The sequence below is a fragment of the Eumetopias jubatus genome, unplaced genomic scaffold, assembly GCF_037043125.1.
Source record: "Eumetopias jubatus isolate StellerSeaLion01/CBP00866 unplaced genomic scaffold, mEumJub1_p1.0 scaffold_16, whole genome shotgun sequence".
In the NCBI taxonomy this organism is placed as follows: Eukaryota; Metazoa; Chordata; class Mammalia; order Carnivora; family Otariidae; genus Eumetopias; species Eumetopias jubatus.
In genome coordinates, this window is record NW_028274822.1 from 24,662,255 (window position 1) to 24,674,761 (window position 12,507).

Below are 12,507 nucleotides of genomic sequence, written 5' to 3' on the forward strand. Positions count from 1 at the left end.
AGCCTGGCACCTCTGCCTGGATTGGGCTCTGGGAACAGATCATGAAGGGCCTGGAATGCTCAAGACGTGGTCTGCATCCTTCAGGCCACAGTGTCTCCTGCAACGGTGCTGAGCAGGGCCTAGGCACGTTTGAATGAGTTTCTTAGAAATAGCGTTCCAGCAGCAATGAGGGGTGAATGGATCGAGTAGGCAGTAGAATGAGCACAAGACGAGCAGCTAGGAGGGGGCTCCAGGAGAGGGGGGGCTCCAGGAGAGGAGGGATGAGGAATAGGATCTGGGTCTAAATTATCCCATTTGCCTGATGGGGTAAAGGAGAGAAAGGAGTCAAGGGCCACTGCTAAGGTCCCTGCTCGTTGCCAAGTGGAACACCAAGCCAAACCGTCCACGCTGGGAGCAGGGTGGGGAGCTGGAGAGCCCTGGTTTGGACGCGCAGGCCTCTGGAACCCCATGCAGCCTCCACGCGTACTTGTGCAGTGGGCCGCGGTGCCTGTGTTGCCCTCTCGGGAGCCATGTCCACGTGCCAGTTAGCGTCACGAGGGAAGAGGCGATCACCTTAGAGGCTGCCCGGAGAAGTGAGGGGAGATGCTGAAATGGGCCTCCACAGGTGCCCTAAATCTAAAAGATGAACGAAGAGAGCAATATCTATATACAGTCACAGACCTTGTATCTTCCTGGTAGCTTGGCAGAGGGGGGTGTGCGGGACAGAGGAAGAGAACGGGCTTTAGACTGGGGTACTCACGCGCACCTCGCTTCAGGGGCCAGCTGGACTCACGAAAAACCATGTAGCTGAATCTGCTAGAATGTGTGTGTGCCCTGAGAAACAAGTTTCCAGAACTAAATGAAATAGTTTGAAAAGGGAAGCTTACTTAGTACAAGAGGGTACAACCACGTGTGTATTGTAGTTCACCCCAGCTAATGACACCATTTAACCAAAACAAGCTTATAAAATCGTGGAAAACCTCTGCTTCTGGTGCTCATCCTCCCGTAAGCCCCGGGGTTTCCGAGTTCCAAAATGTTTGACATCCGTAGGTAACCGTGGTTAATACGGAAGGCATCACACGGCCCAGCTCTGAGTGCAGGAGTAGCAGCAGGTCTTAGGGACCCTCTTCCAGCCCTTCATCTTAAGAGCAAAGAAGTGGGCACATTCCCACTTGCACTGAGGAGCCCCTCGCCTGTCTTCAGTCTCCCTCTGTACCTGCTTATCTGCTGGTGAGGGCTGGGCTTGGTTACCCTCCCTGAAGTTCTTTCTGTGTTCCTGTCACGTCGGAGAGGAGCTGCCTCTCTCGGGAACAGCCCGTAAGTGGAAGGGACGGATTCATCTTGCCGCTACCTATATCAGGCTACACCTCGCAGGCTTATAAACAGACCTCGGCGCTCCACCAGCCGCTGTGAAACTGGAGTGGGGAAGGGATACTAGATGTTAAATGCACTAAGTACTTCTCCTACGCTGTCAGAAGGTTCGATTTCACCTTTCCAAGGAGACACTTAGAACTTTAACTGCTAAATACGAGCTAAGCAGTTTCTCGTGAATATTTATGACGGCCTTCCTAATGACTTGGCTTGCGTTGTAGATGGTCCCTGAGCACGCGGCCCTACCTGCTGGAGGGGAGGGTGTGGTGGCATAAGAAATCCGTGCCTGGTGGCAGAGGTGCCCAGGGATGCTCGTCCACCGCCCCCCTCTAGAAACCAGGGGTGCCTTGGGCCTATAGAGGGGTCATAGAATCTCTTGCTTGGAACTTTTTGGGCCAGCCCCTTGTCACAGCAGAATGTTCTCTCCACTGCCCCCACCTCGGGAAGAAGCCCTTAACTGTGGACTCAGAGGAATTGTGTGGCTCTGTTTTGAGTCCAAATCTGCCCCACTAATTTTCTGTATCCTTCCTGCCTCACTTAACCTCCATCTAAACCTCTCTGTCCCCCCAGCCTTACTCTTAGCTCCCCACAGCACCCAGTTTGGTTGCCCCAACCTGATTCTGTCCACCTGACTTCACCTGACTTCTTCACTCTAGGGTTTTGATACCATTTTGTTTTAATAGAGTTGTGTGTTTGTCACACTAAACATTGTATTGTTTCTTTGTATTTGAGCTCTTAAAGACAGTAAAACCGTGTTACTGTTGTCACTTTTTTAGTCAGCACTGCTTCTAAGGTTCATTTGAATTTTCTTAGCCTGTTTCCCAGTTATTAACTCTGTACATGGAACTGACACAAATATCTTTGTTGAACAAAAAATTTAAGATTTTTGTTTATTTTAGAGCACATGCACATGAGCAGAGGAGAGGAACAGAGGGAGAGAATCTCAAGCAGACTCTGTGCTGAGTGCAGAGCCTGATGTGGGGCTTGATCCTACAACCCTGAGATCATGACCTGAGCCAAAACCAACGGATGCTTAACTGATTGAACCACCCAGGTGCCCCCAAACAAAAATTAATTACAAATTTGTTGACTCCCCATTCTCTGTAGTTTTTTTATTTTATTCATTTTTTTTTTTAAGATTTTGTTTGATAGAGTGAGAAGAGGGAACACAAGCAGGGGGAGTGGGAGATGGAGAAGCAGGTTCCTCGCAGAGCAGGGAGCCGATGCAGGGCTCGATCCCAGGACCCGGAGATCATGACCTGAGCCGAAGGCAGCTGCTTAACGACTGAGCCACCCAGGCGCCCCTCTAGTGTAGTTTTTTTAAACTGTAGTAGATAATCTGTGTGGTGATGAGGGTGCTGAAAATATAATTAGAGACCCAACAGACAGGCAAGAAACAGTAGATTGATGATCCCATTAGTGAACAGAATACATTCTACTGACACCCAAATTTTTGGATGATTTGTCATTAGAGGAGGAAATGATGGAGGGGCTTAATGATGTGTTCAGAGACAGGGTGTCCTTCCTACTGGGCCTTAGCCAGGCTTCTCCTCCGTCCTGTTGGGTAATGGCACTGTCTGGGGGGGTGGGTGGGAGGGGGGCTTTAGCAGATGCTGCTCCCACCTCTTGCTTTTCTCTCAGAGAAAGCCTGAGTCAGGCCAGTAGTTGAACCTGAGACTTAGTCTCCCACAGTCCCCTTCCCATGAACAAGCGTGGGAGGCTGAGCACAGGGCAGAGACCACCAAATTTGGTTTTGTGGGCAGTAAATCGCACAACTCTAGGGGGCACCAGTTGCTGAGTGCAGCCTGTATGGACCACTATACATCATGGTCCTTGCTGGGGCTCTGGTCTTCACACAGTCCAGCTGCTGGCCTGCCCATTCAGGCCCCTGCATCTGAGGTCAGCCATCATGGGACTTGAGTTCTGGTGGGAGAGACAAGGGTGAGAAGAACACTGAGTAGGTGAGTAAACCGTTATTAAATTATATAGTGAATGCTGTGAAGGCAACACGGTCAGGGAAGAGCTTCTGAAGAAGCCACGTTTCAGCTAAGTCATAAGCCAACTAGTGCTAAGGTCGTCTGATTCACATCTAATCTTATATGAAGGCTAGATTTGTTCCAGGGGGTAAGTTCATTAAGGGATGCTTTCTTTCACAAGGAGTGTAATGGTAGTGACGTCCCAGCACAGCCCATTGGGAAATTGGGCAGACAGGTGAAAGCCTGTGTTTGAGTTTGAGCTTGGGGTGTCACTAGTTGAGAACTCTAAGCATGTTTTTTGGTTTCTCTAAGCTTTAGCTTTATCTTCTTTAAAATGGGAAGACGGGCACCCAATAGTCTTATGAATCCTAAGCATGGGGTGCATGGGGTGCATGGCTAACAGTTTTGCATGCCATCCGAGCATGATGTAAATAGGCAGTAATTAATTGCACTGAAAAGCAGTAATGCAAGAACTGCCAAAGACAGAGTGTGATTGAGTACCAGGCATTAAGAGTTGTGAGATCAAATAAAAGAAAAAAGTTTGAGCTAGAAAAGCTTCAGGCAACTATAAAGTAGGAGGGGGTAAAGAAGCCCTGTGTGGCTAGAATGTAGCAAACAAAGGGAAGAGTGAGGGTGAAAAAGCTGGGCCTTGAAGGCAGCAGAGCTGGGCTCTCCGAGGGCAGAGAGGACCACCGGAGTGCTGAAAGCTGGGGAGAGGCGTGATCCAGTATTCGCATACAGAAGGTCACGTGAGGAGGGTGTGCTAAGAGAGGTGGGAGTGGACGTCAGAAAGCTGCCTTTGTCACGCCTGTCGGTGGTGGTGATATCCAGGACTGAGGTGTACAGAGAAGGGGACAGACTGCATTGGGAGATGATGCAATAGGACTTGCTAATGTGGAGCTTGGCGGGAAGTGAGGGACAATGATTCCTAGGTTTGTGGCTATCGTCGGGGAGTGGAGGCTGTTGCCACTTACACGGAGAAGGTACAGTAGGGGGGATGCGGACAGACGGTACCAGGAGCCCCGGGGATTCAAGGTTAAAGTGAGTGCCTGCCCTCCATGAGTTCTCAGTTCAGTGACTAGTGTGGGTGGACTGTGGCTGCTAGAACACGGGGCCACGTATGAGGACAGAGGTGCCACACAGATCCACAGGTGGGGCGCTTGGCATTGCCTGTCCCAGCTGGGATGGTTGCTCTGGAGCTGTTCTGGGGCTTCTCTCCAGAGGCAGCTGGAACAGCGTCTCCCTGAGCATTCTGTGTACGTGTTGCTGATTGGGAGGCCATAGGTGACCAATTATCCTCCACAGGAAACCCAAATAAGACAACATTTCAGCAGCATTTCTTAAAGTTCCTATAGTGTCTGGCTGATCAGCAGGGCTTTCCTTTAGTGGAGCAACCTTAGGTGCCTTAACAGCCATCTGCCTTCACTGTACTTCCCAGGGGGGCCCCCTCCAAAATGGGGAGGGGGTGGGGATCGACCTTGCTCAGGGGGCTGAAAGCCCTGCAGTGGTTTGGTGGGAAATGTTTGCAAGAGGTGGTTTAGCAATAGTTCTGCTTCTCGGGTATCAAAGAAGAGGATCCTGTGTGAAATGGGGGAGCAGCTGTGTGTGTGGGGGGGGGTTGGTTTGTTGGTTGTCGATTGGTTGTCAGTGTTCTGCTTAGATGCTGAAGGGTGGCTAGGTGCCTTAGGATGCTGTGCTCTTGTCTGAGGCACAGGCCTTTGGGGGACTTTTCCTGTTGTGGCTATTGCATACTTCCCTGAAGACAGCCTGGACCTGAATAACAGCTGGATATGAAAGCCCTTGGCCATTGTTTTCTTTTTCTAAAGGGAATTCCACTGGACTTAAGAGAAAATAATTCATTGAAAAGCAAATTGACCTAAGTTGCCAGCTAAGTCCTTCCTATAATTGGGCTGAATGGAGCTATATATGGGTTATGTTTTTGAAGGATATTGGGTAGAATTCCATATTTAAAAACATCTAACCCCAAATCAGCCCTGAATAACCAGAATTTGAAATGGAGAGCTTTCCCCAACCAAACTTCCTGTTAGGATTTTGGTGGTAGAATCCTCCAGTGTCAGAGACGGAGGAGACCCTTCGGGGAGTCCCAAGTCACAGCCCGTCCTCTAGAGGTAAAGAGACAGAAGCCCGGAGGAAAGAAATGACCCAAAGTCACACAGGTAAAGTGATAGGACTGATATCAATATAAGGTGGAATGTGACAGTGTCTTAGCAGTGGTACAAAGCCAATGATGTGGGCTTTAGAAGACGGGGAAATAGCCTGCTGGGCCACCTGAGGCAGGACGGAGTGGGCTTTGCATGGAGCAGGAGAGAAAGTCCATGGTGAAGGTGAGGTCAGGTAAAGGAAAACCACACATGGCAGGGCTGGGAAAGGGTGTGGTTTTAGAGACTGGTAGTCCAGTTCAGCTGAACTCCCATCATCCCACACAAAGTGTAGGTGGGTATATGCTCTGCAACGTGGTGTGAAGGTTTACAAAGAGCCCACTGATGGCAGAACCAGGGCTCAGGCCAGGTCCTTAGACTAAAAGCCCAGTGTTTTGTCTGTAGCACTGGTCTGCCACACTTGTGAAGGGTTTTAGTGTTGGGGGCATGCGTTGTAGAGGGTTTCAAATGCTCAGCTAAGGGGTTCAGACTTGGTTCAACAAGCAATGTGCAGTTTGCTGTTCTGATTGGGAGAAACCTGATGAGAACTGTGCTTTGCACAATTGGGCAGGAGTGCGGGAATGCATCAGAGACCTGGGTACCTACCTCAAGGTGGCCACGAAGACAAGCAGGAGTTGGGCCTCCTAGTCATGAGGGACTGGGCTGGGATGACCAAGGGTCAAATCAGTGAATGACCTTGTCCAAAGTCAGCTAGCTAATTACTGCAAATGAGGTTCAAGTTTGTATTTAATGCCTGTATTCTGGTTGCCAGCTGTTTGAGTTGGAAGCAAAGCTAATATACATAGAACAAGAGAGGGCTGTTGTCCATCATCCCTAAGGCCAGCTTATGGGCTGTGACCAAATAGCATATGTGTGTACCCATTGTGCACCTAGCCGGGCAATTAATTAGGGATGGGAGGGGCCGGTGTATGCAGAAGTGCAGGGGAGCTACATAAAAATCTCCAATTAAAAATATTTGAGAATGGTCCAAGTTAGGGACAGTGTCAAAAGGTACTTGTTGGTCTAAGAAGAGGTGAATTTACCTGACTTGAGCCTACATGTCAGTATCACATCTAATATCCATTAAAGAAGGCAGCAGTTAGCACTACTGGCCATTGCCCGCACTTCCTTATGCTTAAGAGCCTTGAACGTAAAGATTTGTTAAAACTTGGGGAGATTTACAACTCTTGACGATTTCTCGGCCATGTGCATACATTTTCATCAGAGCCTCAGAATTTGCCTCTACATCCTGCTGGTCTTGTTTCCCTGCCTTGATTCCGTCTCTTGAGTTCCTGACACTTTGTCGTCACGTAAGCCAGCCCCACTTCTTGAATTCCTGATGACTGACTTTGGAATAGCCTGCTAGCTCCGCAGGCTTTTCTGCCTCTTGCAGGAGCTGCTCCCTTTCCTGAGCCCAGGGCCTGGGCTCATTTCCCACTGATGCACAGGGCGGTTCCCATCTTGATACTGCAGGTGAAAAGTGATACATGTCATGGGTCTGTGCCGCCTTATTTGTGCCGACCGTCCTGTGTTCTCTGTCTCCTCGCAGTCCAGTTTGGTGTGTATGTGCTGTTGCCGCAGGGAGCCAGGCAGCGCTTACCCCTGCCCCCCGCCCCTGCTGCTCTGGGTCACACTCTCCTAGCATCCTTATGTTTACTCCCAAGGAGCCACCTTGAGTTCTTCGGACCGTCTCTACCTCTCCTTTACATGTGACCCTCTGCTCAGCAGTAAGGCTCAGATGCATCCTGTGCTCATCAGTTAATTTTAGGTTGAATGTGGGGACCTGAAGCAAAACGTCAGGCCTGGGGGGTGTGGCTCCTGCATTTCAGTTCCTGTGGTTATGGGGTGTGTTCTGAAGCTGGCGTCAGGCTGGGGTCTGTTTCAGAGGTTTACGGTCCCGGGCTAGAGGTCCAGCCGGTTATACTCTTAATCATCCAGGAGGGTTGTGCTCCTGAGCCATTTTCTAGGGAGTTGATAATGAAGTATTGGGAGGAGAGGTGACACCTGTCATTATCCCTGGGGTCTGGTGGATGTTCTATAAAATTAAAATGAGTGAACCTGGGAAATACAAGCATCATCCACAGGCTTCTAGAACTACAAGGGATCTCAGCAAGCCACTTCTTATTCCTCCAAATACTAGGTGGAGTTTACATATGTTCTCAGGTAATTGGTTGTAGAGCCAATTTGGATGATCCATTGGTTTTTTTTTCCCCATTTTTTCAACGGTATGCACTAGACACCTGTATTTACTCCCATCCCTCCCCATCTGATGACAACAGTTTGTGTGAGCTGAGACCCCATGGCCCTTTGCTGACCTTGAACAGTGGCTCTCGGTTCGGGTTTCCTCAGCCCAGCTACCACACCAGAGTCTGCCCAGTGCTCCCAGTGTATGTGTATATATACACGTACATAGAGAAACGGGTTGGGGGTGCTGCATCCAGGGAGGACATGTAATCATGACCAACTGGCCACATCTCCCTTCCTGAGGGCCCTTAGGAAGGGTATGCGCCATGGGTAAGCCCTTTTCTGAACTCTCCTTTCTCCTCGTGGATCTTACGCAAGCATGGGAGGGCGGGCAGACTATCCTAACACTGTTCCTCATACTTACCCTTCAGAGAAGGTGGGATGATCTTGACCGAGCTCAGGGTTTTGTCAGCAGAGTCCCTGGGAGGCAACAGAGCCTTTCCACAGCCAGCCACTGACCAGAGCTTTTTCCCTTCCAGAGATGAGAAGAACCAGTCCATCATCGTCAGCGGGGAATCTGGAGCCGGCAAGACCGTGTCAGCCAAGTATGCCATGCGCTATTTTGCCACAGTGGGTGGCTCAGCCAGTGACACCAACATCGAAGAGAAGGTCCTGGCGTCCAGTCCCATCATGGAGGTAAAGCCTTCCGAACACACTTGGCCTTTCTGGCTAGAGTTCCTTCCTCTGGCAGCCAGACTGCTGGGTGGCCAGCCTCGTGCGGTTGCCCACTAGAGTCCCTGGAAGCACATTCATGCCTTTCTTGCAGAGCCCCTTGTCTCCTGGTAAGGAAGAGATGCCGAAGGTGCCCCTAAGACCACAGGTTTGGGAGTGATCTCACCTGGTAGCATCCTGCAGGCCCAGCACCCAGTGGAGTGTCCTTTTCATGCCGTCCTTGTCCCTGAACTCTGCTGAATTCTCTAGTGAGCATCCTTCCGTTCTGCCTCCACCTCTGCTGCCCTTCCCTCCCCTGCTGCCATCATGTGTCAGCAAATCCGCACTTCACCCGAACCGTCCAGGGCTCTGAGGGCTCGCTGCATCAGGAGGGCAGTGTGCGTGGGCGTGGGAGGCTAGGTAGATCTGAACATTTTATTTTATGGGGAGGGGGGAAGGTAGAGCCAAAAGCTCTGTGATAGCACAGAATCTGTTGATCGTCAGGAAGCAGTTACCTGTGATGGCATGAACTGGCCAGGGCATTCTGTCTGTACCTCGACTCCCCAGCCCCAGTGCAGTCAGTACAGGTACAGGGCCAGAGAGACTTCCTAAAACTGCAATCTTGCTGGAACTCCCCATATTTTAGGGGCAGAACTCTATTGCTCTTTTTCTCTCTCTTTCCTCCATAAACACTTAACTCTGATAAAGTAGATCTAAATGGGTGTGCAGTCCCTGGGCCAGCTTTGATATCCTGCCTCTGAAGTAGAGGCTCTTGATTGTCCTCTGGTGGGAATCAGACCCCCACCAGCCCAGGGCAGCTCCTTTGTTTTAGGAAGAAGAAATTGAGTTGAGGCCAAAAGTTGCCAAGATAGTATCAGATTTCTCTGCAGTGCCTTGAGCCACATCGATTAAGACCCAAGTCACCAAGGTGGTTAGTGTCTCAGATTGTTTTGGAGCTGGGGGAAACAAGAACCTGCCTGGACCTTCCTAGATCCCTTCCCACCCCCTTCCTTTACCACATTGCCCGACTGAATACTGAGTCTCAATTCATAGGAATTCATTGCTTTTGTGGGTATAATCTGCCTACACAGTTGGATTATCTGGAGAACTTTGATTCTCTGTTGTCTAACAGGACATAACATATTAACAATTCAACAAAAGTTTCCATATTTGTTCTTACATGGATTGGAAAATGGTCCGTACGGTTGGAGGCATTTTTACCAAAAAAATATGAACAAAAGGACTTTCATTCTCTTACAATGGTTCTTAAACTTGAGTGCATCAGAATCACCTGGCGGGCCTGTTTAACCAGATTACTGGACCCTACCCCCCAGAGTTGCTGATTCAGAAGGTCTGGGTAGGACGCCCCCAAATTTGCCTTTCTACAGCTTGCTGATAATTGTTCCACATTAGGGTCTGTTTCCTTATAGTTTTTTCACTGAATATGATAGTAATAAGCTTTATGTCCATATCATTGAGCTTTTCTCTGAACTGCCTTATTGGCTGCAAACATATTAATATTGTCAGACCTGCAACTAGTTAGTAGCCCCTTTGTTCGTAGCATGTATTTTAAGCCTAAGATGGGGGCCTGGCTATGGTCTTGATTCAGAATGTGATGGTCGACTATGGCCTGGCCTACCCGGGACCATCTGTGCACCTAAATCGAGGCACTAAGATTGTACTCTACGATTAGCATCACGTTTCATCTCAAATGGGAGTGAAACCAGGCTTTCAGCCTCTCCTTTGCCCCTGAGTTTCAGAACTCAGTTCATTTTTAAGGTAATAAGGTTTCAAAGACCCAGAGTGCTACCTCTTTTAGAAGTAGAGGAGGTAATTTTTCTGGGCAAAACGGAGAAGGGAAGAAATCTGTTACATCTCAGGTGCCTGGACAAAGTAATTTTAGTCAAGGTGAGAATTTAATGAAGGTAGATCACCCCATTATTAAACACATACGAGACACAGGAAGACTTTTTAATTGATTTAATTGTTGTTAAACATACATAAAATTTACCATTTTCACTATTTTAAATGAACAATTGAAGGGTATTAAGGACATTCAGTGTTAGGCAACCATCACCACTATCCATTTCTAGAACTCTTTAATCATCCCAAACGGTACGCATTAAAGAATAACTCCTTATTCTTCCCTGCCAGACCCTCGTAACCTCTTTGCTACTTTCTGTCTCCATGAATTTGCCTGTTCTAGGCACCTCATATAAGTGGAATCATACAGTATTTGTTCTTTTGTGTCTGACGTACTTCACTTAGTGTTTTCAGAGTTCATCTGTGTTGTAGAATGGAGGAGTACCCTCTTCCTTTTTATGGTTGGATGATATTGTTTGGATAATACCACATTTTGTTAATCCATCCCACTGTTGATGAACTACTTGGGTTTCCTCTTGGCTAGTATGAATAATGCCACTGAACAATGGCATGCAAGCATCCGAGTCCCTGCCTTGGGAATGGTTTTTAAATGATAGTGGTCTAAAATAACCTAACATTTTCAGTATCTCTTATGTCCTGAATGGGCTGGTGCACTGCTGGGGATTCAGAGTACTTTGGCATGGGAGAAATGGGAGAGCACCATGCACACCTAGAATCCCACAAGATGTGGTTTAGTTGCTAAGGTCTAAAGGAGGAGTGTGTGCGTGGAGCAGCCTCCTCAGTGTGTGATGTCACGAAAATAAATGGTGCAGTGGTTTGGGCTCACAATATTCAATTTCTACCTTGTGCAAATTGCTACTTTGGAAACAATATGGGTAATTCCCTAGGGCTCATTCTGTCAACTGACAGAATTTGGTCAGTTGGAGACTGTCCCTTGAGTTTTTAAGTGTTCTATTTGAGAGAAATCTTGGAGAGAAACATGGAAAGGAAGAATTGTAGCCAGGAAGGACTCTGGGCAAGTTAGAAAGTGTTGCTGGGCTGAGAAAGAGCAGCTTCTGCAGTGCTAAAGCCTGACTCTTCACAAGAGTCTAGGTGGGCCCTTGTGTCAGGAAGCCCAGTCAGCTTTGTGGCTCCTCAGAGGGTCAGAGGCAACACAAGGCCCATCTTCATCAGGGACCAACCAATTCCTGATGACTCTGCCTCTGTCCCGGTGCAGAATGGCACCTCCCAACCAAGCAGTCAGCTCTGCTCCTGCACCATTCATTATTTCTGCGGCCGCCTCCTGGGGAGACAGAGTTGAGGACGGTCCGAGGTGGTAGAATCCCTAGTGAGCTGCGCTAAGTGGCAGTGGTTTGAATTAAAGGCGACTTGAGGGTGGATTGGGATGATTTATTCTCAGTGCCAGAGCTGTCTGACCCTGCTCTGTGTAAGAGCTTGCCAGCATCCCGGGAGTGATTTGTTCACAAGTCTGCACTGATTAAAGGGTATTGGTAATCAAGAGACTGTTAGAGAAAAGGCAGAACGAAGTCCGGGCCAGATGGGTCACGTGACTTCTTGGGGTGCCCAGAGTCTGTACCACACGAGTCCGGGAGCCAGAGACTGCCCCCATCCTGGGAGATAGAGGAGACTGGAGGTACAGTGAGCAAAAGCAATCTAAACTAAGACCAGTTACTATGTAATTGGGGGTATTTAACTTTTTTCCTTTTAAGCTAAAGAAACAAGGCCTACAACTACTAACCTATTCATACAAGAGTCCATGCCCAGAATAACTTAGCACATCTCTTGTCTCGTGTGCCAGCACACTCTGGCCACTCCACACACTCACGTGTCCTGTCCCTTGACCCAGGCCGTGTCCATAACTAGAACCCCTCCCCCTCCTCACTAGCAAAACTCTACTCAGCCTTTAAGACCCTTGTCAATTTACACTCCTTCAAGCCATCCCTGTTGTGCTGGGCATGGCTAATTGCCTCTGCTCTGTGCTTGCACGTATTGGTATGTCCCTCACTGTTGTATAATCCTAATTATACTGAAATTATTCCAGTTCATTTGATCTTCCTACATATTTGCATATGCATAAACAACAAAGAAGGTGGTTCTCTTATGTCCTATGTGAATGGTAGCATATTTTGTCATTTTGCAACTCTTTCAACATCTCTTAAACTTATCCACGAATCATGCTCTAGTTTATTATACCAGCTTTATAATATCCCATTGTGTGAATACACTACACTTTATCTGTTCCC

General features: G+C 48.5%; 1 protein-coding gene across 2 annotated transcripts in view; it reads left to right on the forward strand.

Annotated features, from left to right (window-relative positions):
• The window catches only part of MYO5B (myosin VB), a 356,309-nt gene that overhangs the window by 204,329 nt on the left and 139,473 nt on the right, over window positions 1-12,507 (forward strand). For both annotated transcript variants that reach the window (XM_028098354.2, XM_088019706.1), the window contains exon 5: window positions 8,209-8,365. In XM_028098354.2, coding sequence (XP_027954155.2) covers window positions 8,209-8,365 — 157 coding nt within the window. The remainder of the gene's footprint in view (window positions 1-8,208; window positions 8,366-12,507) is intronic.